At 42.1% G+C, this 26,619-nt stretch overlaps 1 protein-coding gene across 1 annotated transcript in view; it reads left to right on the forward strand.

Moving 5' to 3' along the window:
* magi2a (membrane associated guanylate kinase, WW and PDZ domain containing 2a) overlaps window positions 1-26,619 on the forward strand; it is a 725,408-nt gene that overhangs the window by 432,586 nt on the left and 266,203 nt on the right. Inside the window, exon 4 of the mRNA XM_078235593.1 lies at window positions 9,894-10,013. Within this exon, the coding sequence (XP_078091719.1) occupies window positions 9,894-10,013 (120 nt within the window). The remainder of the gene's footprint in view (window positions 1-9,893; window positions 10,014-26,619) is intronic.

A 26,619-nucleotide genomic window follows, 5' to 3' on the forward strand; every position in this document is an offset into this window, starting at 1 on the left:
ATATTCCCATCTCTTCTCTGACAATCCACTTGATATTAAAATCTTAAAGTAATGTCATTGTTGTTTGGCTTCGTAACTTGATTTTTAATTCATTAACCATACTTATTAGGTCTTAGCTTGTTCAAAGTATTTACTTCTCTTGCTTGGCCAGAATTATTATTTTGAAGGTGTTCTATTTGTTTTATTAACCATTATCAACCATTAGTACACTTACTTCAAATCTTCCGTCATCTCTGTGAAGTTCATTGTTTTATATTTAATATGGCATCAGATTTTATTAAATTTGATCATTTAGTAATATGACTTCTACCTCCTGTCAATCTCTAATGTAGATTCCAGATGAATATAAACATGGATGATTTTCATGGATTATTTTACATACTGAATCATGAAGCAATCATGCGTCAAATTTACCAATTCTGATTTGGAGTTTCCCAATTTACATAGCATTGATTGAAATCCCCATTAATCTAGCGTTCTTGATCTCACGCCCTTCTGATCTCTTCATAGAACAAACTCACTTCCTTCAGGACGGAGTCAGTTTGGATTTATGAAATGGAAATTATGCTTGACAAATCTATTGGAATTCTTTGAGGATGTAACTAGTAGAGTTGCTGAGGGGGAGCCAGTGGATGTAGTTTATTTGGGTTTTCAGAAGGCTTTTGACAAAGTCACACATCAGAGATTTGTGCATAAAATTAAAGCATATGGAATTGGAGATAGTGTATTGAGATGGATAGAAAACTGGCAGACCGGAAACAAAGTGTAGGAATAAACAGGTATTTTTCCAAGTGGCAGACAGCGAGCAGTGGGATCAGTACTAGGATCCCAACTATTCACAATGTGTCTTAATGATTTAGATGGGAAAACTAAATGTAATATCTCCAAGTTTGCAGATGAGACAAAGCTGGGTGTGAGGGTGAGCTATGAGGAGGATGCAGAGATGTTTCAATGTGATTTGGACAAATTGAGTGAGTGGGCAAATGCATGGCAGACGCAGTATAATGTAGATAAATGTGAGGTGGTCCATTTTGGTAGCAAAAACAGGAAGCAGATTATTATCTGAATGACTATAGATTGTGAAAGGGGAATGTGCAACAAGACCTGGGTGTCCTCGTATACCAGTCGCTGAAAGTAAGCATGCAAATGCAGCAGGCAGTGAAGAAAGGAAATGGAATGTTGGCCTTCATAGCGAGAGGATTCGAGCACAGGAGCAGGAATTGCTGCAGTTATACAGGGCCTTGGTGAGACCACACCTGGACTGTTGTGTGCAGTTCTGGTCTCCTTATCTCAGGATGGATGTTCTTGCTATAGAGTGCAGTGAAGTTTCCTGGACTGATTCCTGGGATAGTGGAACTGTCGTATGAAAAGAGATTGTGTCAGTTAGGATTATATTTGCTGAAGTTCAGAGGAATGGGGGTGGATCTTGTAGAAACACAGAAAATTCGAACAGGACTAGATAGGGTAGATGCAGGAAGGATGTTCCCAGTGACAGGGGAGTCCAGCACCAGGGATCACAGTCTAAGGATATGGGATAAATCAATTAGGATTGAAATGAAGATAAATTTATTCACCGAGAGAGTGGTGAGCCTGTGGAATTCTCTACCACAGAAAACAGTTGCGGCCAAAGTATTGTTTTGAAAATGAGTTAGGTATAACTCTCTTGGGGGTAAAGGGATCATAGGATATGGGGGGAAAGTGGGAACAGGTTACTGAGTTGGATGAACAGCCATGGCAGAGCTGGCTCAATGGGCTGAGTGGCCTACTTCTGCCCCTACTTTCTATGTTTCATGTAACTGGAAATAGAAGGCAGAAAATTTAGAAAGAGAGTACTGAGGGCCAAGGAAACGAAGGCTAAAAATCAGATATCAAAAGAGTTAGAACATAGAACAGTACAGCACAGAACAGGCCCTTCGGCCCACGATGTTGTGCCGAGCTTTATCTGAAACCAAGATCAAGCTATCCCACTCCCTATCATCCTGGTGTGCTCCATGTGCCTATCCAATAACCGCTTAAATGTTCCTAAAGTGTCTGACTCCACTATCACTGCAGGCAATCCATTCCACACCCCAACCACTCTCTGCGTAAAGAACCTACCTCTGATATCCTTCCTGTATCTCCCACCACGAACCCTATAGTTATGCCCCCTTGTAATAGCTCCATCCACCCGAGGAAATAGTCTTTGAACGTTCATTCTATCTATCCCCTTCATCATTTTATAAACCTCTATTAAGTCTCCCCTCAGCCTCCTCCGCTCCAGAGAGAACAGCCCTAGCTCCCTCAACCTTTCCTCATAAGACCTACCCTCCAAACCAGGCAGCATCCTGGTAAATCTCCTCTGCACTCTTTCCAGCGCTTCCACATCCTTCTTATAGTGAGGTGACCAGAACTGCACACAATATTCCAAATGTGGCCTCACCAAGGTCCTGTACAGTTGCAGCATAACCCCACGGTTCTTAAACTCCAACCCCCTGTTAATAAAAGCTAACACACTATAGGCCTTCTTCACAGCTCTATCCACTTGAGTGGCAACCTTTAGAGATCTGTGGATATGGACCCCAAGATCTCTCTGTTCCTCCACAGTCTTCAGAACCCTACCTTTGACCCTGTAATCCACATTTAAATTAGTCCTACCAAAATGAATCACCTCACATTTATCAGGGTTAAACTCCATTTGCCATTTTTCAGCCCAGCTTTGCATCCTATCTATGTCTCTTTGCAGCCTACAACAGCCCTCCACCTCATCCACTACTCCACCAATCTTGGAGTTGTTCAATTTTTAAAATATTTTCTTCAACTAGTAGTCTAGTGAACAAGACAGATGACCTGAGGGCACATTTAGACACTTAGTAGGATATCATAGCTATTACTGAAATTTAGTTTAAAGCAGGGTTTCGAACTGGATAGATTAGGAGTCAAAATGAAGGGCCTGCGGTGGGAGGATGCAATATTAATTTAAAAATAGCAATCACAGCTGTGGGAACAGATGAAATACTGGAAGGAGCATCAAAGGAAGCCATGTGGTTTGAATTGAGGAACATAGTGAAGACAGTCATGCTGCTCAGTGTATATGGTGGACCACCAGTCAGAGGGTTATAGAAAGGTTGTTATGCCCGCAAATTGCTGAGAAGTGCATAAAGAAAAAAACAACAATATTAGGGGAGTTCAATAACCCTAATATCAATTCGGATAAATTCAGTTTAAAAGTTCTGAGGGTGCAGAATTCTTAAAATGCTTTCACAACTTTTTTAGCAAGTCCAACAAGAGAAGAGCTATTTCAGGGTTTAGTTTTAGAGAATGAAATTGGGCAGGTGGAAAGCATACAAGTGGGAGAAAATTTTAGTGGTAATTATAATTCAGTTAGACCCAGCCTAATTATGGGTGGCGCAGTGGTTAGCACTGCTGCCTCTCAGCGCCAGGGGCCCGGGTTCGATTCCCGGCTTGGGTCACTGTCTGTGCGGAGTCTGCACATTCTCCCTGTGTCTGTGTGGGCTTCCTCCGGGTATTCCGGTTTTCTCCCACAATCCGAAAGACATGCTGGTTAGGTGCATTGGCCGTGCTAAATTCTCCCTCAGTGCACCCGAACAGGCGCCGGAGTGAGGTAACTAGGGGACTTTCACAATAACTTCATTGCAGTGTTAATGTAAGCCTATTTGTGACAATAATAAATAAAGAGAATGCAGAACAAAATGTTCCCACAAAGATAATTACAGATGTAGAATCACCAGTCCCCCTCGACAACCCCAACCAGATGTATCAGAGCATACAGAATACAGTAAGGCAAAATAAGGAAGTGTGTGACACATGTAGAGCATAACATTGCAGAAAGCCTAGAGGTGTGTAGGAAATGACATTTATAAGGCCATTTGTAAGAGAGGGCATGAAAAAATGTTGACAAATAAAATCAAGGAAATCCCAAAGTTGCTTTAGAAATAGATAGAAAGCAAGAACTGAGGAAAGTGTATAGGGCCAATTGGAGACCCAAACTTGTCATGGGGGCGATAGAAGTGCACATGGTTATTAATGAATACTTTGCATGTGTTTTCACAACAGAGGGACAAGCAGACATTGTAAGTAAGGAGCAGGAGTGGGAAATATTGGATAGGATAAGCATAGTGAGGGAAAGAATATTATGTTGAAATTATGTTAATCATCAGGTCTGGATTGAATGTATCCCAGGCTGGTAAGAGAAGAATTAGCAGAGGCTCTAACCATCATTTTCTAATTCTCTCTGGCTACAACTGTGAAACTGGAGGACTGCTGAGGTCATATGTTGTTTAACAAGGGAGGAGGGCGTAGCCTGAGTAATTACAAGTTAGCCTAATTTCAGTGGTGACAAAATTATTTGAAAAAAATTCTGGATGACAAATAAATAACAGCTTATGGAGAGGTGCAGTTTAAGCAAGGACAAACAGCATGAATTTGTTCAGGAAAGGTCATGTCAGCCAAAGCTTGATTGAATTTTTTGAGGAGGTAACAAGAAAGGATGATGAGGATAGAGTGTTTAATGGAGTCTACGTGGATTTTAGGCTTTTGACAAATCTCAAATCCCAAACTCATCAGAAAATTAAAAGCTCATGGGATCCAAGGGAAAGTGGCAAGTTGAATCCAAAATTGGCTCAGTGGCAGAAAATAAAGTGTTGTGGTTAGTGGGTGTTTTTGTGACTGGAAAGCTGTTAGCAGTAGGGTTCTGCACATTTCAGTACTGGGTCCCTTGTTGTTTGTGGTATATATCAATAATTTAGATTTATATGTTGGGGCATGATTAATAAGTTTGCAGATGATACGAAAACTGGCTGTGTGGGTTGGTAGTGAGAAAAAAAGTTGTCGACTGCAATAGAATATCAATGGACTGGTCAGCTGGGCAGCAAAGTGGCAAATAGAATTCAATCTCAGGAAATGTGAGTAATGCATTTTGAAAGGATAAACACGGCAGGGGAATACAGAATAAATGGTAGGATACCAAAAACATTAGAAGAGTAGCGGGACCTTGAAGTGCATGTCCACAGATCCCTGAAGATTAGAGCACAAGTAGAAAGGGTAGTAAAGAAGGCATATGGAATACCTGACTTCATTAGTTGAAACATAAAATGCAAGAGAGGGAGGATATGTTAGAACTGTATAAAACACAAGTTAACTCTGGTCACCACATTAAAATATGTAATCACACCCAAAAGGGTGCAGCAAAGATTAATAAGAATTTTGCCAGGAGTGGTGAATTTTAGCCATGAGGAACGATTGGCTAGGCTAGAGTTGCTTTCTTTGGAACATGGGAGACTGAGGAGAGATGTAATTTAGTTGTAAAGAATTAGGAGAAGCCCCGATGGAGTGAAGAGGCAGGACCTATTTCTGTTATACAAATAAAAGTACAGCGCAGGAACAGACCCTTCGGACCTCCAAGCCTGTGCCAATCATGATGCCCTAACTAAATTTTTTTTAAAAACTTTTGCCCTTTCACAGTATGTATCCCGCTATTCCCTCCCTATTCGTGTACCCATCCAGATGCCTCCTAAATGTTGCTAATGTGCCTGCTTTCACCACCACCTCTGGCAGCATAATCCAGGCATCCACCACACTCTGTGGAAAAACTTCCCCCGCACATTTCCCTTAAACTTTTCCCCTCTCATCTTGAACCTGTGCCCCCTTGTAATTGACACTTCCACCCTGAGAAAAAACCTCTGACTATTAACTCTGTCTATGTCTCTCATAATTTTGTAGACCTTTATTAGGTCTCCCCTCCGCCTCCGTCTTTCCAGTGAAAACAATCCTAGTTTATTCAGCCTCTCCTCATAGTCAACATCCTCAAGACCAGGCAATATTCTGGTGAATCTTCTTTACACACTCTCCAAAGTTTCCACGTCCTTCTGGTGGTGTGGTAACCAGAACTACACGTAATACTCCAAATGCGGCTTAACCAAGGTTTTATATAACTGCATCATGATTTCCCAACTCTTGTACTCAATGCTCCGGCTGATGAAGGCAAGCATGCCATGTGCCTTCTTAATCATCTTGGCCAGTTGTGTTGCCACTTTTAAAGAATTGTGGACCTGCACACCCAGATCCCTCTGTTTGTTAATGTCCCTAAGGGTTCTGCCGTTTTCAGTATAATTCACATCTAAATTTGATCCTCCAAAATGCATCACCTCGCATTTGTCCGGATTAAACTCCATCTGTGTCCCCAAGTCCAAGTCTCTAATCTATCTATATCCTGTTGTATTCTCTGACAATCCCTGGCACTATCAGCAACTCCGCAATCTTCGTATGATCCGCAAACTTACTAATCAGACCACCCACATTTTCCTCTAGATCGTTTATATATACTACAAACAACTGTCCCAGCACTGATCCCTGCGGAACAGCACTAGCTACAGATCTCCGGTCTGAAAAACACCCTTCCATTGCTACTCTGTCTTCTATAACAAATGATGTGGAGATGCCGGCGTTGGACTGGGGTAAACACAGTAAGAAGTTTAACAACACCAGGTTAAAGTCCAACAGGTTTATTTGGTAGCAAAAGCCACACAAGCTTTCGAAGCTTCGAAAGCTTGTGTGGCTTTTGCTACCAAATAAACCTGTTGGACTTTAACCTGGTGTTGTTAAACTTCTTTCTATAACAAAGCCAGTTTTGTCTTCACTAGTCAGCCCACCCCGAATCCCAAGTGATTTTAGCTTTCGTATCAGTCTGCCATGTGGGATCTTGTAAAATGCCGTACTAAAGTTCATATAAACTAACTCTTCCCTCATCCATTATCTCCGTCACTTCTTCAAAAAACTCAATCAAGTTGGTGAGACAAGACCTTCCCGTACAAAACCATGTTCAATAGTGGGACAATGAGTAAATTTAAGGAGGAGTTAGACAGATTTTTAATTGGTAATGGGTTGAAGAGTTATGGGGAGAAGGCAGGAAAATGGGGGTGAGGAGCATATCAGCCATGATCGAATGGCAGAGCAGAGTCAGTGGGCCGAATGGCTGAATTCTGCTCCTATATCTTATGAACTCAATAACCAGGGAACATGGATTTGAAGTTATTGATAAGTGCTGCTGGGCTAACACAGCTATTTGACTGTGCCTCACTCCTCGTAACTGACCAGGCGACGCTCAGAGTTCAAGTTCAAGATCTTTATTTGAACTATAAAAGGGAGCTCTCCCGTTATCTCTCCCGTTCTCTTGCCCCTGCAGGGAAGAATAATCTGTGGCTGGTAGTGTACCAGTGATGGTGTATCCCTTTACAGGCCCAGCTTGGTCCTTCTCCAGTGTCTCCTCTTGGACTTGGACTGATCTTGTAGCCGATTTTTATGCGGATCCACTGTGGAATCGGCCGGTTCTGCTTCATCTTCTTAGCGAGGAATCGCTTCATCCTGAAGGTTTTGTGGGATGGCATGGCCGCACGTCCACTCCGGGAGGAGGGATCGGCCGCAGACTGGCAGCGGACCCACCCCTCCGCCCCCCCACCCCCCCGACCAGAGGATGATCTGGGTCCCGCCCCCCCGGACCAGAGGATGACCGTCAGAGAGCCGCTCTGTCAGCTTTCTGCTTTTTTTTTCTTTCATGTCCGGGCGCACTCTGTCAGATTTTTTTCAAACTGCGCATGTGCAGTTCAGAGCTCCGATCGGTCCACCAGCGCTAAGCCCTGCCCACAGCGCGAATTGGACCGGAGCCGGCAAAACACGTATGGGCGCACTGGAAAGAGGATTCCAGGCTCGGATCTATTTGATGCCCAGATCCGGCACGTTGACTCAAAATGGTAAAATCAGGCCCATTGCGTGAGGGAAGCCTCACTTATAATTAATACAACTTGGTCCTTGACTGTTATCTGTAGCTAAGGCAAGTGGTTTCACAACAGGGGTTTATCTGAATTTGAGAATTTTAGCAGTTAGGAGCTTAGGTGATTTATTAAGCTTGTATGATTTTTAACCTTTTCATTAGTAAGAGGGGAGTTGAAGAATGCTTTTGTGTTCGAACGAAGAGTAAAATGACTCGAAACATTAACTCTGTTTCTTTCCTAATAGATGCTGGCTCTCTCCTGAGTTTTTCCATTGTCCTCTATCTTTCTTTGAGCCAAGTCTCTCTTTAGCAATAATATCATAAGTCCATTTGTCAACCTGTGGTATACCAATCTTACTAACCACATTCCATGCATTCACATACATGAACATTATCTCTGCTTTAGACTTTTTGACTTTCCCCTTTCTCCCTGATCCCATCTAATGGCTTACTATTGCCTACTCTAATTCCATTAAAACTCTAAGTATTCTCTTTAACGTGACACTACTTTCTGATATTTCCACCTTATCTTTCCCTCCTTATACTTTTCTATGTTCTACATCAGTTTTTCTTCTTTCCACTGAATTTCTCCTCTGGTTCCCAATGCCCTGTCAGTCTAGTTTAAGCCTTCCTCCATAGTAAACCGTCCCATAGGAAATTATTCCCACTCCCAGTCTTGTTAAGGTATAAACCAGGCCACTTGCCCTAGAATGAGTCCCAATGACTCACAAATCTAAAGCCCTCTCTCCTACTCCATTGCTCCAGCCACATGTTGAGCTGCTCAATCTTTCTATTCTTGTGCTCACTAGCTGAAATTACAGCTCTTAAGGCCCTGATTTTTAATTCCCTTCCTAACTCCCTAAAACTGCTTTCAGGACCTTCTCCCTTTTCCCACCTATGTCATTGGTCCCAATGTGGACCATGATCTCTGGCAGTTCACTCTGCCCCAAAAGAATTTCCTGCAGCCACTCTGTGAAATCCTTGACCCTGGCACCAGGGAGGTAAGATACCATCTTGGAGTCATGTCTACAGCCACAGAAATGCCTGTCAGTCCCCTAACTAGGAATCTCCTACCAAGATAGCACTTCCACTCTTCCTCCTCCCCTCCTGTGCAGCATAGCCACCTATGGTGCACAAATTTGGCTCTTGCTACAAGTCCTTGGAGGAATCTTCTCACTCACCAGCATCCAAATTGGAAAAGTGGTTAGGCAATGAGATTGTCTCTGGAGATTCCTACGCTGTTTCCCATTCCCTCTCTGCCTGTATACTTCCTAGCTGCAATGTGACTGAGCCTCTAAACTTGCTATCCACATAATCCTCAGCCTTGTGGATGCACTACAGTGACTCCAGCCGCCGCTCTAGTTCTGCAATCCAAAGTTCAAGTTTCTGCAGCTGGTGACACTTCCTGTAGATGTAGTCATTTAGGGCACTTTGTGCCTGCACATCCTTCAGGGTGCATATTCCACATGGTTGCCACACTGATACACCTTAAACTTAATATAAAGTGTTTACTACATTATGAAGTAACATATAACTCACCTGCCACTCTCAAATCGTCTCTGTGCCAAATCCAGAAAGACCTATATTTACCAACCAATCAACTTACGGGACTCCTATGACGACACTTTCCGATTTTATCTGTAAGCTCCCAACTCTCTGTCCACTGCTTTATGGGTGCTCTCTCTCTCTCTCTCCTCCCCCCTCTCTCTGAACTCTGCTGCTTTATGAGCTTTCTCTCTCTCTGAACTTCCACTCCTTTATGGGCTTTCTCTAAACTCCTGCTGCTTTATGGGTTCTCGCTCTCGGAACTCCCATGTCTTATCAATAATAGTAGATTATTAATAATTGAAAATGTGTCCATAAAGTATGCCAACCTGTTAAGGCATAAAGAATGCATAGCAGCCGAGTGTACTGGTGAAAAAGAATGAATTTGTTTCAATTTTGTGAACCGTCGCAGCAAAAAGAATGAACAATCTACAAATACATATTTTATTCAAAGTTAACTTGTTTCTTCCCGAGTTTTTAATAACAACTTACAGTATTTGCTTACTTATTTAGAAATTTGAATCAATGTATCGATGGACAATATCTCCAGTAAATCAATTACCCATTGTTGTTACTCTTTCAGGCACTACAAGGCCACCTAAAGAGGGAGAGGTCCCTGGTGTTGACTACAATTTTGTGACCGTGGAAGAATTTATGGAACTTGAGAAAAGTGGTTCACTATTAGAAAGTGGGACTTATGAAGGTAATTACATTTGTTATGGTTAGTCCTGACAGAGGTACTTTGCATTTGCAATTCTGAGTTCACTGATACAGACAATATATCCTACTGATAGTATCTGCTATAAACATCAGATTGCAATGCAGCTGATATATTGTCTTAGTTAACAGCACAATCAGTTTTTAGATTTTCATTAGATTTCTCAGCAACAATTATTTGCACATCTTACATTATAGCAAAACATTGTTAATGGATGGTGGTTCTGTTTATTTTATTAATAAATGATCAATTCACTTTTCCAGAACCATAATTAGAGGAATGTTTATTCATAAAAAAGCCTGATATGGAACCCTGCAGCAGGTTCTAGTTGAGATTAACTCTAAAATGTATTTGAAACCTGCATGTGGAAGGGGGAAATAGGCCTACTAATTCTATGTGTTTGTCTTCCAAAATTAGCATTGATGATTCTGAGATTACTCTCGGGTATGTAATGTATTACTTTCCTGGAACAAAGTTATTCCATCCTTCAGGTACTTTTTGCTGAAAATTATGAGTGTAAAGAAGACAATATTATAACAATGGTCCAGATCTTGGAAGTTATAATTCTGCAAGACAACCAAGTTCAGGGGATTAAGAAATATTCCATCAGTTGTGAATCTCCAGAACTTGTTGGATGATTTACACTCTTCAATCCTTGCTGCACCCTCAGCCTCCCCATTATTTTTAAGAACTTATTGGCTTTGCACATTATTCTCCATTAAAGTTGTCACTGTAGTTTAAATCTGGTAATTAATGGCCAATATTTTACACCTACAAAACAGATGGCAACAGAAACAGAGCATGTAAGATTGTGTGGGATGGCACTGGGTCAGATCCCAATGTTAATAGGCCTGGCCCAGATTTTACGAACAATGGATGGCAAACTGCGAGGACAGCCTCTTGTGTTCTTAAAATCAGCAATTGAAAGGCGCTTAAGCTCAATGAGACAACAGAATGTGATTTTACAGGCTCTTTCTGTTATATATTTGAGTTATTGTGTGTTACATGGTTCCTTTAAGGGTTTGGTCATGTGGTCAGTCTGTGACATCATTGGCTACTTTGCAGGCTTTATTCAATCTGGATCCTGTGAATGTGAAGTAAACAGCGTCCTAATAAACCTATTCCGTTGTTACATCCAAAACCCATGTGCTATCACTTTCTTTTATTTGATCCTGCGACAAGTGCTACAAATATAACAGGATCCAAAAATACGTGGGATGGATTTTAATTCTTTAACTAAAAAAAGACAAAAGTCGAAAGAGCACTTGCCATCGGAAGACAGTGGAAAGACCCAACATCGGACAAAATCAATGACAGGTTAGGCAACGGCACCTGACACTGGACAGGTAAGGTTGTAGGCAGAAAAGAAGGCCCCTATTTGATTAAACCGGCACCCCGAGGAGTTCAGGCTGCAGAGCTCGCCATGTGTAAAATCGGAATAGGCAGAGGTAGAGAAAAGATTTTTGCACTCCAGTAAGTCTTTGGAGAAAATAGCTGCTACATTTGGCTCGCACTGCCATAGAATCTAGACCATTTTCCATCAAAGGCACTGTTGTGCAGTTTACAGTGCCAGTGAAAAATGGCAGGAAGTTTTGGCCCCATTGGGCCATTTGAGGAAGTATCTGAGGGTTGGAAGTCTGATACAGAAAGTATTCACTATTTTATCCAAGCCAATAAAATACCTAAGGATATTGTAGTCCCTATTTTCCTAAGCACTATTGGCAGTAAAACTTGTAATTTATTAAGAGCTTGGTTCAACCTGAGAAACCTGGTAGTAAAACGCATCAAGAACTAACCAAAATTTAAGAAGATCATTATGCCTCAAGACCATTGGTCATAGCGGAGCATTTTCATTTTCATAAAAGGAATCAGTTAGATGGAGAAAACATTGCACAGTTCATCATGACCCTGAAGTGCCTCATGGAGCATTGTGACTCTATGGATGACACTATCCTTGACCTCCTTTGTGGGCTCAGAAATTAAGCTATCCAGCAAAGATCATTAACTGAATGGAATTTAGGGTTAAACACAGCCTTGGAGATAGCCGCTTCAATAGAGCTTGCGGCAAAAGAGGCTTCTTAGCTAGGAGCTTGCACCAGGATCCATAACATGGGCGCCACTCAGAGGAAGTCTACCCAGCAACAAACGTTTCTTCGCTGTGCAAAAAACAGGCCATTCACAGGTTGAGTGCTGGGGCAAGAAAAACCAATGCAAAGATTGTGGTAAGATTGGTCACATTGCCAGGGCTTGCTGGAAGAAAACAACTCCTGCAGAAAAGGGCATCTCTAAAAACAAATTGGATATACCAAAGAAGAAAAAAAAACAAATTTCAGCAAAATAATTTATAATATAGAAGAAAAGAACAGCAAGATAAATGAAGCCCCAACATACAAGTTTGGCGAAGAATTTTAGAAGTATGTATTATCGATTCAAGATGAATCACACCCATTTTGTGTAATTCCAAATTTGAATGGGAAATCAATCAAAATACAGGTCGACACGGGGGCTGCTGTCTCCCGAATTCCTGAGACCACCTACAAACAACATTTGAAGCATCCATCCTTAAAACCAGCAGGTGTTATCCTGAGGACCTATACAGAAGAAATAGTGCCTCTCAGAGGATGCATGATCGTCAAAGTAGAGTTAAGTGGACAAACTGCCTGTAATGAAACAGGATGGCACTGTGTTTATTTGTGGAGATTTCAAGATAACAATCAATCCAGTTCTCTGTGTGGATCAATATCCGTTACCATTTATTGAGGACTTGTTTGCTGGCAAAGGAGGAGTTCAGTAAAATCACTAGTCACAGTCCAACCAGCAAATGAATGTTACAGCTGAATCTCAACATCTGCTTACCATCAACACTCATAAAGGTTTTTTCCAACTCAAATGCTTGCCTTTTGGAATTACATCTGACTGTTATTGGCAGGGGGATCACTGGAAAGGGGCCTAAGAGGGGTGTGAGTTGGACAGTGTTGTAACAGCTACTGCAAGGTGTCCTAGTCAGTGTCCAAGAGCCATTGACATACATTCCAGGAAAGGACCCTGTAGCTAGGAGACAAACCTGAAGGTGGGGGAGCAGGGGCGGTGGATGCATCCACACAGATCAAGACAGCAGCAACTTCCTGGCCTATTGCAGGGGTAACATTGTGATTGGAAAAGAACATCAGAGGGGATCGCAAGGGGAGTGCAGATAAGAAGGTACCCTGTGGCTGAGTATTCAAACAAAGGAAGAGCAATCTCCAGATGTCGAAGTGGCAGTGTCACAGAGGACTGTGCCTCTGCTGAGAAGCAGTAACCAATCTGTGTGCCATGATAGTGGAAAAAGTTAGATTGGCAGGTACCAATTCCAGTGACCATCAAGATTACAGCGGCCCTGAATTCCATGTCTCAGATTCATTCTCGGAACCCACTGGAGACATGTATTGCATCTCCAAATTAACCACACATCACTGCCTCAAGGTGGTGACAGAAGCCCTCTTCAGCTGGATCAACCAGTCCGTATTTACTGAACTGATGCAGACAGGCCAAGTGAGCCAGATAAATCCCTGCCATCGCAGGATTTGCATGCGTTCCACCCTGGAAGTCCTGGATGAACCTGTATCTGAGGTCACCATTGCAGATGTCAGAGCAGCTTTCTCGAAGGTCAACCCATGGAAAGGACTGGTCCGAATGGGGTAGCCAGATGAGCGCCCAGATCCTGCACAGATCAGCTGGCGGGGGTATTCGCAGACATCTTCAATCTCTCTTTACAACAATCTGAGGTCCCTATCTGCTTCAATAAGATGACCATCATCCCAGTACCTAAGAAAAACCAAGCAGAGTGCCTTTATGACTATCATCTGGTGGCTCTGATGTCCATCATTATGAAGTGCTTTGAAAGGCTAGTCATGGCATGTGTCAATTCCAGCCTCCTGGACTGCCTGGATCCACTACAGTTTGCCTACCGTCGCAACAGGTCCACAGAAGATGCCATCTTCCTGGCCCTGCATTCAACCCTGGAACACCTAGATAACAAAGACCCGTATGTCAAGACTCCTATTTATTGACTACAGCTCAGTCTTCAACACCATTATTCCTATGAAATTAATCTCCAAACTCTATGGCCTGGGCCTCGGCTCCTCCCTCTGCAACTGGATCCTGAATATCCTAACCACAGCCCACAGTCAGTAAGGATAGGCAACAACAACACCTCCACGATCATCCTCAACGCCGGTGCAAAACAAGGCTGTGTTCTCAGCCTGCTACTATACTCCTTATACACCTATGACTGTGTGGCCAAATTCCCCACCAACACGATTTTCAAGTTTGCTGACGACGCCACCGTAGTGGGTTGGATCTCAAACAATGACATAACAGAGTACAGGAATGAGATAGAGAATCTGGTGAACTGGTGCGGTGACAATAATCTCTCCCTCTGTCAACAAAATTAAGGAGATTGTCATCGACTTCAGGAAGCGTAGTGGAGGACATACCCATACCCTTGTCTACATCAACGGGGACGAAGTAGAAAGGATCAGGAGCTTCAAGTGTTTAGGCGTCCAGATCACCAACAACCTGTCCTGGTCCCCCCAGGCCGACACAATAGTTAAGAAAGCCCACCAATGCCTCTACTTTCTCAGAAGACTAAGGAAATTTGGCATGTCAGCTATGACTCTCACCAACGTTTACAAATGCACCAGAGAAAGCAGTCTTTCTGGTTGTATCACAGCTTGATGTGGCTCCTGCTCTGCTCAAGACCGCAAGAAACTACAAAAGGTTGTGAATGTAGTCAAATCCATCACGCAAACCAGCCTCCCATCCATTGACTCTGTCTACACTTCGCGCTGCCTCGGCAAAGCAGCCAACATAATTAAGGACCTCATGCACCCCAGACATTCTCTCTCCCACTTTCTTCCGTTGGGAAAAAGATACAAAAGTCTGAGGTCTCATATTAATCTACTCAAGAACAGCTTCTTCCCTGAATGGACTTACCTTGCATTAAATTGATCTTTCTCTATCTCCTAGCTATGACTGTAACACTACATTCTGCACTCTTGTTTCCTTCTCTATGAACAGAATGCTCTGTCTGTATAGCGCGCTGTATGCTAATACATGTGACAATAATAAATCAAATTAAATTTGCCCAAATGTAATGTCTCCCTAATGCATGAATGTTGCCATCAAGGCTCCTGCCAGCCAACCTGCGGTCTTCATTAACTGGATGAGAATTAATTCCATTAATGTGCAACTGCTCAGTGACCATCGCTAATGGATCCTCCAGTTGTGTGCTCTTTACTCTGGGAGCTTACAAGTCCTTACATTCTCCAGCACTCCCAAGTGCCTCAGCCTTTCACCACTTCACCCCCTTTAAGGGTAGATACTTGCCAAAAAGGGATACCCACTGAAGAGATGACTGCTGAGACAAGTGATGAACTCTTAACAGAGGCAGAGGAACAGTACAACGTGAGCCATACTGCAACCAGAGTGACCATCAAGCAGATCAGCAGTCTCAACAAAAAGAGATTTTGATGCCTAGATCAATTGGATGAGGCTCTTCAATACACTGCAGCAAAGCACTACTAGATAATGGTGGTTTGCTGCATTTTATACAACCTGGGACTAGAGACCATTAATGCCCTGGCTGCTGAAGACTTAGTGAAGACAAGGCATCTCAGATGAGGAGGAAGATTAGAAGCTGATATGACACAATGGGCCACTTGGAGGGTGCCAAGATATGGGCACAAAGGAAGCTTGGGCAGCATTTATGTGCACTCCTTTTGGCTAACTTCCATCACTGCGGCCAACCAGCCAAATAAAGATTCACATTTCACCCACACTAATGCCACTCATGTCGGCTTTAAGCCCAGACCCTCTCGGCCACTAGCACATGGTGCTTCTGCAATGTGCAAATGATGAGTGCACACAGGCAGCCCTTGAGTCAACCCAAGGCATTATATATCTGTATTCAAATCTTTTAATTCGGAATCGATAAATAAAATGTTTTAATTTATTGTAAATAAGTCTCCCATAGTCAATTTCCAAAATGAAAATTGTACCTACTTGACACAAAGTAACTTATTGAGAATGGGTCTCATATCTTCAGCCCCCTTTTAAAAATTAATTGCTGGCAATTAGCACACTCCAGCTCCAACTGTGTAACAAGCAAAATACACACAAATTAATTCTGCAGCACCGAGCTAACCATCAGATAACAAATAGTTTAATTCACATATACTTCACATTTCAGTGATTTCTATTCCAAGCTAATGCACCTCCTCGCATGTTCAGCTGTGCTTTAATGAGACAGATTGGGACCCTTTAGCACTGGAGCACCCTACTTAGGTTAAAGACACATATCACTTTCTAGATGTTAATAGAATCCAAGCCAGTTATGAAGTCAAAACCAAGACACAGAGCTTTTCTTTACTAGGAGGGTTTAGTGATGTTATTCAGTCTCATACCTCCTCTCTCGCCCAGTGTCCCTGCTGTCCCCGTTTTATACTCTTTTAAATAAAACAAAGATCAATAAATTAAACACAAATGAGAGGAAGTGAGTGGAAATGGTGAGGAACTGTAACTAAAACGTAATCAAAAAGGAACTTAATAAATCAAAATTTCATTCCCAGGGGTGATGATGCACCCCAGCGGTGTCCACCAGTCGCAGAAGGCTTGAAATGTGCAAGTGGACACTGCATATTCCCTCTCCAAGGCTGCCTGGCTGTGAAAGTAGCCGTGGTAGAGGGACAGGACAACCGTCATCAACCACCCACTGCCTGGACCTGTCAATGGTCAACTTGATCAGACCCCCAGGAGCAGGCTTACAAGGAGGTCTTCCTCCCTCCTTGCTTCCCGGCCCCCTCCCGCACTGGTGACTGGAGATTAGGAGTGTTGGGCTAACGTGCAACCAAAAGTTTAGGAATAGCCCCCTAAAACAGCTAAAAAGAGGCTGTAACTCCAGGCAATCTACATTAACTTTGAACATAGACTCCCCTTGGCCACAGAAAAGACATGCAACCTGGGAGTCCGTGTACCACCTTAATCTACAATTGCATGGCACTGCTGCACACAACACCCCCCATGCCAGGTTCCTGATGGAAAAAAGGGAGGACTCCTACATAGAGAGCTCTCCACTGGGGACCATCCCCACCACCAGGCAATAGAACAGAATGCCAAGGCATGTCTTGACAATGTAGGAAGGGTGTGCAGCAGAAGGCCATACAGGAAACTCCTCTGCACCAAATGGAAAGGCACAGAGGATATTTCTGCAAGACGGTTCAAATTGTGGGGCTGCAGCTGCCAAAAGAGGTGTTGAGGCGCAGGACCAATGTGGAGTTCCATCGAAATGGGGGTCAGTTGGATGGGGTCCACCACACGTTTGAGTCACCTCAACATCACGAGTGCTGTCAGAGCCAAGTGTACCACAGTTTTCAGGCTGTGGATGGCTTTGGCCGTGAGTTGGACATTAACTGACGCAGTTCCCTTTTTATATGTGATCGAAGTACTTAATTAATCCATGCTCTTCATCTGTAAATCTTAATAAAATAATTAACATACTATTACCAATTAAGGTTGTTAACTCACTAAAAATGCCATACTTTAAATACTGGACATTGAAAGTTTGGACACAAAACAGGCAGAGGTATGCTGGCTGTCCGAAATCATAGACTGTTACAACGTAGTAGGAGGCCATTTGATCCATTGTACCTATGCCAGCTCTTTGAGAGAGAGCTGTCAAATTAGTCCCAGTTCCTCCCTACTTTTTCCCCATGGCCCTTAAATACTGTTTCCCTTTGGATATTTATCCAATTCTGCATACCTTATTGCAAAGTGTATTTATTAATGACTTACTAAAGTCAATTCCCTGTGCAGTCAGAGGTTGAATTAAGGAAAGTTTTATAATCAGTTCCTTAGCGATGCAAAACTGAATAATGCGGAGAAGAGAGACATGTTGCCGAAGCTTTTTCTTTTACATTGATCAGAACACAAGAATGCCAAATTTAACATGACCACAGTATTTTATACCGCAGATGAAAAGTATGTTTGGTTGGCCAGTCGACTCTAATTGGTTGAGGTGTTGCCGTGAAGAATTCATAAGGTATTTACTATAAGGTCCCAGGCTTCAGGGTAATTCAAAAAAGATGCAAGGCTTGAACTTTCGTTTACAGAGAATGGGTCCCTGCGTATGAATGCCACATCTGGTAAGCAGAAATGAGCCACATTGTGAGTTCAACTGATTATCTTCAATTGGCTGTTAGTGTAACTATTAATGAACTCAGGATTGCTCAGCAAGTGCTGCCCAATCATGGAATCATAACTAACACTTGACACTTTTTGGTTTTGTAAGCATGGACTTATTCAGTACAGTCTGTACTCTGCCTATTGCAAACAACCGAATGAACATATTGTGTGATTTGATCAGCAAAATGTTGGGACTCAAGGCCTAAGTACTTGGCATCAAAACCAGTAATTTTGTAAATTGGGCCCTAGCCATTTGTTCACCTTGCAAGCTTAATGCAGAAATAGAGAGCATCAAAGCTATTCAGTGGGACAGTGGCTACTCTGATCCGATTGTTGTTTGCTGTGTATTGTGCAAACTGGTAAGTAGGCCAAAGGCCACCATTTTCCAACGTAAAAAGTGCCTAGTTTACCACAAATTACCCTGTAAAAGCAAAGTATCTCAAAAATCTGAACAAAAACTGTTTAATGCCGCTACTGTGCGACATAAATGGTATTTTCCACTAATGGAATGTTGTCATCAATCCATAAAGATGTTCTGCATACGAAATTGAGCAACATTGTGTATGGATTTCAGTGCTGGTGCGATGTCAGGTTCATATACACTGACCTTGGATTAGTGTCACTGAGTGATGCTTATTGCTATCCTGCTCTCCATCATCTTGATTTGTGCTCAGCACCAGGCTGTGGATGGAGGCTTCCTGCCAGGCAGAGCTACTGGCTGAGTCCGAGTTAAATGTTACATGTTGATATGTCATGGAGGACTGACCAGCTGCCATATTGCTGAAAGCAGAAGAAGGTTGCTGAGGTTTCGATCTGCAGCTTAGCGAAGCGGTTCAATTTTCTGATACCATGCACAAACAAGCTTTCTGTTCAGATGTCACTCGACTGGAGCAGGCACTCCCCATATTGCAAATACTTCTGTTTCCTGCCTAAAATCTCTTTTTTGTTTGTTTGTTCATTTAACATGCAAGTACTAATGGCTGCTTGTAACGTTAGACCTTGCAGCAGCGACTTGTGGACCAAATTGCTATCAATTCCACAACTATTCAATCCCTGATTAGTTCATCGGTGAAGGTTCCAAATGCACACTTCATTGCCAATATTTTCAGGGTGACCGTATAAGATTGGATTGATTCATCTGCTCTTTGGTTTGTTGAATTGAACACATATCTATTAAGGAATATGTTTTGTTACCAGGAGACGGATATTCTCAAACTTTTTGAGGACTATTTCTTTTCCTTCCTCCCATCTGGAAAACAGACGACTTGAATTTTTCGACGACCTTGAGATCACTAAGTTCAATCGAGTATATATCCTGTACCTTTTCAGACAATGCAGTAAATCCACCACTTCTTGAACTTTTCCAATCTATCTGCCAATATTTTAATTAAAGATGAGTGACTTGATGCGGTGAAATGCTTGTGCCACACTACCAACTCCTGACACCACGTTTTGGGTTCCCGAATCACTGACAGCAAGAACTTCCAACAATGGGTAAACAGAAACAAAATAGGAGCAGGAGGAGGTCCTTCGAGCCTGCTCCCCCGTTCATTATGATCATGGCTGATCATCCAACTCAATTGTCTGATCCTGCATTCCCCCCTCCACAATATCCTTTACTCCCCTTCACCTCAAGTGCAATATGTTAATTGCTTCTTCAAAACATAAAATACTTTGGCCTCTGTGGTTGTCTGTGGTCATGAATTCCACAGGCTGACCATTCTCTGGGTGAAGTAATTTCTCCTCTGTCCTAAACAGTCTCAGACTGTGACCCCTGGTTCTGGACACCCCACCATCAGAAACATTCTTCTTGCAAATACCCTGTCTAATCTTGTTAACATTTTATAGGTTTCTATGAGATCCCTCTTCATTCTTCTGAACTTCGACGAATACAATTCGAGCTGACTCAATCTCTCCTCATACGTCAGTCCTGCCGTCCCAGGAATCAGTCTGGCAAACCTTCTCTGCACTCCCTCCAGAGCAAGAACATCTTTCCTCAGATAAGGAAACCAAAACTGCACACAATATTCCAGGTGTGGCTTCACCAAGACCCTGTATAATTGCATCAAGCTACCCCTGCTGTACTCAAATCCTCTCACTATGAAGGCCAACACCCAATTTGCCTTTTTTACTGCCTGCTGCACCTGCATGCTTACCTTCAGTGACTGGTGTACAAGGACACCTAGGTCTCACTGTACATTTCCCCCTCATTCAGATAATAATCTGCCTTCCCATTTGTGATACCGAAGTAGATAACCTCACACATATCCACATTATACTGCAGAGTAGTTTATTCACTAGCTTAGCAACTACTTCTGCCAGCCTCCCGGGAATAACTCCTGCACTGCCGCCATGTGTCCTCTTTTGTAGCCATGCCATCATGTTCTCATGTGACCACTCAATACACACCAAAAATAGAAATCTCTTTTTTTCATAATTTAATAGTGTGGAATCTCCCAAGCGGGGTCTGTTCTGGATAATATCAGCTTTCAGAAAACACATGAAAATCAATTTAGTTGGCAATCAGCCAATGACTGATCTCTATCATTTTACAAGCTGGACCCTTGGATCTGATCACAAAGTGAATCTTTGACTGTGCTCACATGCCCCAATTGAGACAAGGCTGGAACATCGCTGAGGGGCTCGTGTGGAAGAGAGGCCACTTTGCAGCCCTGAGTAAGTGGAACTGCTAAAGCACACATGAGCATTAATCCCCACTCCAAATCCTCCAATCCAAGTCACTAGTCATGCACTGAACCTTAGGGAGCAGATTTGTTCCATTGACCCCAATCCCATAAACCCCAACCTAATTTCTCTAGGTTATCTAAGCCTAACGGCAGAAGCAATTTCTTCCCTTTCTTCAAAACAACCTCCCCTCCAAGCAATTTGTGATGGTGGCAGTGGGACCGGCCAAGATAACTCCTCCAGCACCACACATGTTCCTTCTCTCCCATCCTTGCTGTCCCTCCAACCATAGCTGTTGTCTCTTGAGAAGCAATAAGAGTGAAAGAAAGGTGATTGGAGAAGCTGGAGTAATGAGCATGGGAGAGGCAGAATCTGAGAAGCAGCTCCTCACAGATTCTGTCTCTCCCACGTTCAGGAGTAATTTTTCTCTCATTTGTCACCCCCATTATTGATTTTTACACAGGCTTCAGAGGATGAATTAAAGGATGAATTTTGCACCAGCCCCATGTATTTTGAACTCTGGGTGAAAGTAATTTAGTGTCATGATAAAAACATCCACATTATGAAAACAGGTAATCAGCTAAGATACGTTAAAATTATTAGCATTTTCATACATTAATCAGCTGGAAGTCACTAAACTGGTTCTCTGAATACCCACCTCTGATTATTACTTTGCCATTTGATCATGTGAGAAATTAATTTTGTCGCCAAGAAGATAGATTTTATTTGGGAAATTTCTGATCTATGAAGCCTGTGTGCAGAAGTAAAGAACCTCAGGTTCCAAATTTTCAATATGTGACTTTGGCCATATTTAGCACACCAAAGTTCAGAAAGTGCACAGTAAATTGCAAAATCCATATCTCCCTCTAAGAGAAGATATTTTAAAGATGTTTATGTATTTACAAAATATAGCAATTAAAATAAAAATCCAACCACATAAATTGGAGACATGATTTGCAAAAATGTTACCTAATATAAATGAACACTGTATTTTTGCACATTAATGCTATTCATTGTTAAATTGTTAAACCAAATTCCTGTCATTTTAATAGCAGTGTTCTGGAATACTGCTGTCAGATTATGACTTAAGGGTTTGTAAACTTCAGGCATGCTGTGCACAAATTACTTTTAGTTCAACTGAGTTACCTATTTATAGTTATTGCATATCAGTAGCCTTGGCTTGTTGAGCAATGTTACTTTTTGTACATGGTCTTTGAATTTTACTGTATGAATAATATTTAATATGAGACCACATCCCTCACGAAGTACTATGTTAGAGGGATAACTTGCCTAAAAATCTGACTTCCCCTAATGCTTCAGGATGGAATGCTATGAGTAACTCAACCATGGAGATACATGATTCATTACTTGGTATCCCAGAATTGTTAAGAATATTACAATCTTCCTCTGTAATCCTGAACTGTAAAGCCCATTGGTGCCAAGTCAAGGTGATCTCCAGAAGTCCAGCATCAGTAATGTAGTTAAATAGGGTAAGCATTTAATCAAGTTGAAGTATTCTCACAGCAGACAAGAAAGTAAAAGCTGAATCCCTTCACTTCTAATGTTTAAACTTTACATATATTGGAATTAACTATTGGGACACACACATTTGATTAAGAGTGGAGGCTAAAATATCACAAACAAAGTAAATGTAGAATTTCTTATAGTGGACAAATTTGACATACAACAAATAACATTACTCTTTCAGAACCATTGAGGTTGCTGAGGAGGAACTGTGAATAGTAAAATCAGTTAAAATCCAATTATACTCCATTCAACAAGAAGTAACTTTTTTAAGTGATGCTAAGAGAGTAAAAATGATTGTTTCATTGATTTCTCATTAGCTTCACTCTGGGGCCCTCAACGGCAAACCCTCTGGAGAAGTATAGAATCACGTCAGAAACTTCCAGATTTCTGCATTTGGCTCTGTGGACTCCAGAAATTGCTGTTAGTTTCAGAGGAGTATTGATGGCGAACAGTAACAATTTAATCATCATTACTACCACACAAAATCCTGCCCATTCTGTTAAAGCGCGCACATGGATAATGAGAACAAAATAAATAGGGGCTAGAATATGCCATTTGCCCCCTCAGGCATACTCCATCATTCAATAAGATCATAGCTGATCTGATTGTGGTCTTAAGTCCATTTTCCTGTCTGCCTCCTATAACCCTTGATTCTGTTGTCAGTGAAAAATCTGTCTGACTCAGCCTTAAGAATGTTTAATGACTCAGCCTCCATTGCTTTCTGAGGTAGAGACTTCCAAGGATTCACAAACCTCTTGAGAGGAAATTCTTCCCCATCTCAATCCTAAATGGGAGTCTCCTTATTTTGAAACTGTGGCCCCAGTTCTAGATTTTCCCCCACTCCCAAGAGGAAACGTCTTCCCAGCCTTGTCAGGCCCCCTTCAGAATCTTGTATGCTTCAATAAGATCGCCTCTCATTCTTCTGAACTTGAATGAATATAGGACCAACCTGCTCAATCTTTCCTAATAAGGCAAGGCCTTTATCTAAGGAATCTACCAAGTGATCCTTTTCTGAACTGCTTCCAATGCAAGTACAATCCTCCTTAAGAAAGCTGATCAAAATGTACACAGCACTCCAGGCATGGTCTTGACAATGCCCTGTATCGTTTTAGCAAGACTTCCCTACTTTTATACTCTATCCCCCTTGCAATAAAAACTAACATTCTGTTTTCCTTCCTAATTATTTTGTTACAATCAGGTGAGGTGTCAAATGGCTCCCCTCCCTTTTCCTTTTCCCATTTGACTGTAAGGGTTTTTTGTGAAAAGGATGTACTTGCCAATTCAGTGAGTGGAAAATTGTTCATGTGCTGTGATCATAAAAGAACAAATGAAGTAGGTTTTGTTGAGTTTAACAAAGAAAGAAGTTAGCTTTATTGTACTTAACTTGGTCAAAATAAACTAATAAATCAGCCTTGACTTGCGCATGCACATGTTCACACACACGCGCACATACACACACATATACACACACGCGCACACACACACTCAAAGGTTCGTGTACACAAACAGGTTACAGCATGGGAGGATAGATTGCATAAGTTGAAGATGTAGATGGCTGTTCTGTTCATCTGGAGATGACTGCTTTAATTTCCTTTAAAAGTCTCTATGCAACAGGGTGGTCATAGCAAATAGGCTTCAAAGGCTTGGAAGAGGAAAGAAGGCGGGACCTCACTCGGGTCTTCCCTCATCAGCATCTTAGCTACTTTTCCCCTCTCTGCAGAGAGAGTAAACACAGAAAGGGTGGGTCTGTCACATGATCGTCACCCAGTGTTTTAAATATGATTGTTACTAGTGTTGTCAATAACTTTATACACTTCAACCAGTTTATACTAGAACTCGTTTACCCAGGTGCTCTTACTCATGAGACGAAGGACAAGAATCGTTTCGCCATTTAACCCAATTTTATTAACACATTTTTATTATACAAACTCTGTACAAAAACATCTCTCAATTTCCACATTAAATTGATACTTCATGCTATCTGATTTCTAATACTATCTGTGTTGATGAACTTGACCGAACTGCTGGGTTCGATTCACTGCGCTCCACTGTCTCTTGAACTCAGGGCCTTCTTCACAAAGGTTGACCTCACACACACTCTTCCGTCATCACTGAGTCTCCGCCTAGTCCTTGCTGTAGGTTGAGTCTTCACTGGGATCGAGTCAAGTCTTTGCTGGGGGTATCCTCCAGGTATCTCTTATCCCACTATTCGTGCTTTTCTGGAAGGTTCTCTGGCTTCCAGCCAATGGGGTTACCAGGCAGGGGTCGCAGCACCCAATGAAATTGCCAATTCCATATATGGAAGACACCAGGGTGCCCGAGGTGTCCATCCTCAGGTGCACAGGGTGCATGTAGCCCCCTTTCCATATATGGTGACGGCGGGAATCTTAGGTGCCAGAAAGTCTGGCTGAAACTGGGGAATGCACAAATACTGTGCTTATTTGGTCAGGGCTGAGCACCTCCAGTTCTAGCTCCAGAACAAGTCAGGACTTGCCCTTGCTCGCCTTTGAACTGTTTGCGGTTAAACTTAGCCTGTCCAAATTCTCATCAGGCCTGGCTGCAGAGGTTGGATGTTGTTTAATTTATATTGTCTAATTCTGCATCAGGCCCAGTTGCTCAGACCGGCCACACTAGTGTACTCTGCCTGATAACTTAATCAGTTCATGTCTGAGAATTCCCCCTCTCAGGCAGGGTCCCATTGTCCAAGCAATTAGGTTTAATGGTTCATCTCCACCAGTTGAATATCTCAGGTGATTGCCTTGAAGCCTTCCTAATCAAGATAAGTGGTTCACTGATCTTCCCTCGGTCATTGTTCTTGATTGGTCTTTGCAGACATGGCGTTTCCATCTCAGATTAGTATGTGAGTGCTACAGTGTTACAAATTGGTTGGCCATCTTTAACTGCGAGCTCAAGTCACTTTTAGTCTCAGTTTTAAAAAGTTTGTTTTTAACAGTTCAATTCTGGTTTCCACTTGAGGGATTATAAATCATTTGACACAAAACATGTTTTCGTGACAACTTGTTTTACCTGCATGCTAACTTTTTGTGATTTACAAAGACATTCACATCCCTCTGTGCTGCAGTATTCTGCAGTCCCTCTCCATTTTCTATGTTTCCTGTCAAAGTGGACAACCTCCCATTTCCCACTTTATGCTCCATCTACCAGTTCTTTTCCCACTTACTTAACTTGTTTATACCCTTTGCAGACATTATATTCCACTTTGTTCCCCACCTGTTTTTGTATCGTAAGCAAATTTGGCTACAATACAGTCTGTCCCTTCATCCAAATCATTAATTTAGATCATAAAATTGTTCAAGTCCTAGCATTGATACCTGTGGCACTCCACTAGTTACAGTTTGCTATTCTGAAAATAATTCCTTTATCCCGACTCTCTGTTTTCAGTTAGTTATCCAGGTCTCTGTCCATGCTAATATATCATCCCTCAACACCTCTTATCTTGTGTAGTGACTTTATATGTGGCACCTTATCAAATGCTTTTTGGAAATTGAAATACACAATGTTTACTGGTTCGCCTTTATTCACCCTGCTTGTTACATCAAAGGCCTTTTGGCCAAGATCAAGTATAGTATCAACATGTTGTGCTTGGTTGAAGTCATTAGGTTACATTTTAGCTTCATTTGAAGCAATTTTTAAAAGCGGCGTCTCGGCCTTTTGGCGAAGATGCAAGTGAGATCAAGCCTTGGAGGAGGAGTTATGCCTACTCCAATCAGCTTGGATCATGTAGATCAAGCCAAAGACAGGAGGTGAGAGCCCTGTCTTGTCAGCTTGGATCGGGAATGTCTCAACTTGTTGAGACTCTAAATTGGACTTGATTTGATTGAATTGGAATTTTAAAAAGTTACATCAAAGGAATGCTAATAACTTCGTTGGACATGATTTCCTTTTCACAAAACCATGTTGATTCTGCCTAATAGTATTGTCAGGTGCTATCTCTTTAATAATAGCTTCTAGCATTTTCCAATGACAGATGTTAGGCTAATTGGCCTATAGTTTCCTGCTTTCTGTCCGCCTCTTTGCTTGAACAGGGTATTGCATTTGTGTTCATCCAATCCTTCTGTACCTTTCCAGAATCTGGAGAATTTTGGAAGATTATAACCAATGCATCCACTATCTCTGCAGCCATTACCTTTAAGATCCT

The sequence above is a fragment of the Mustelus asterias genome, chromosome 19 (assembly GCF_964213995.1).
Source record: "Mustelus asterias chromosome 19, sMusAst1.hap1.1, whole genome shotgun sequence".
Classification (NCBI taxonomy): Eukaryota; Metazoa; Chordata; class Chondrichthyes; order Carcharhiniformes; family Triakidae; genus Mustelus; species Mustelus asterias.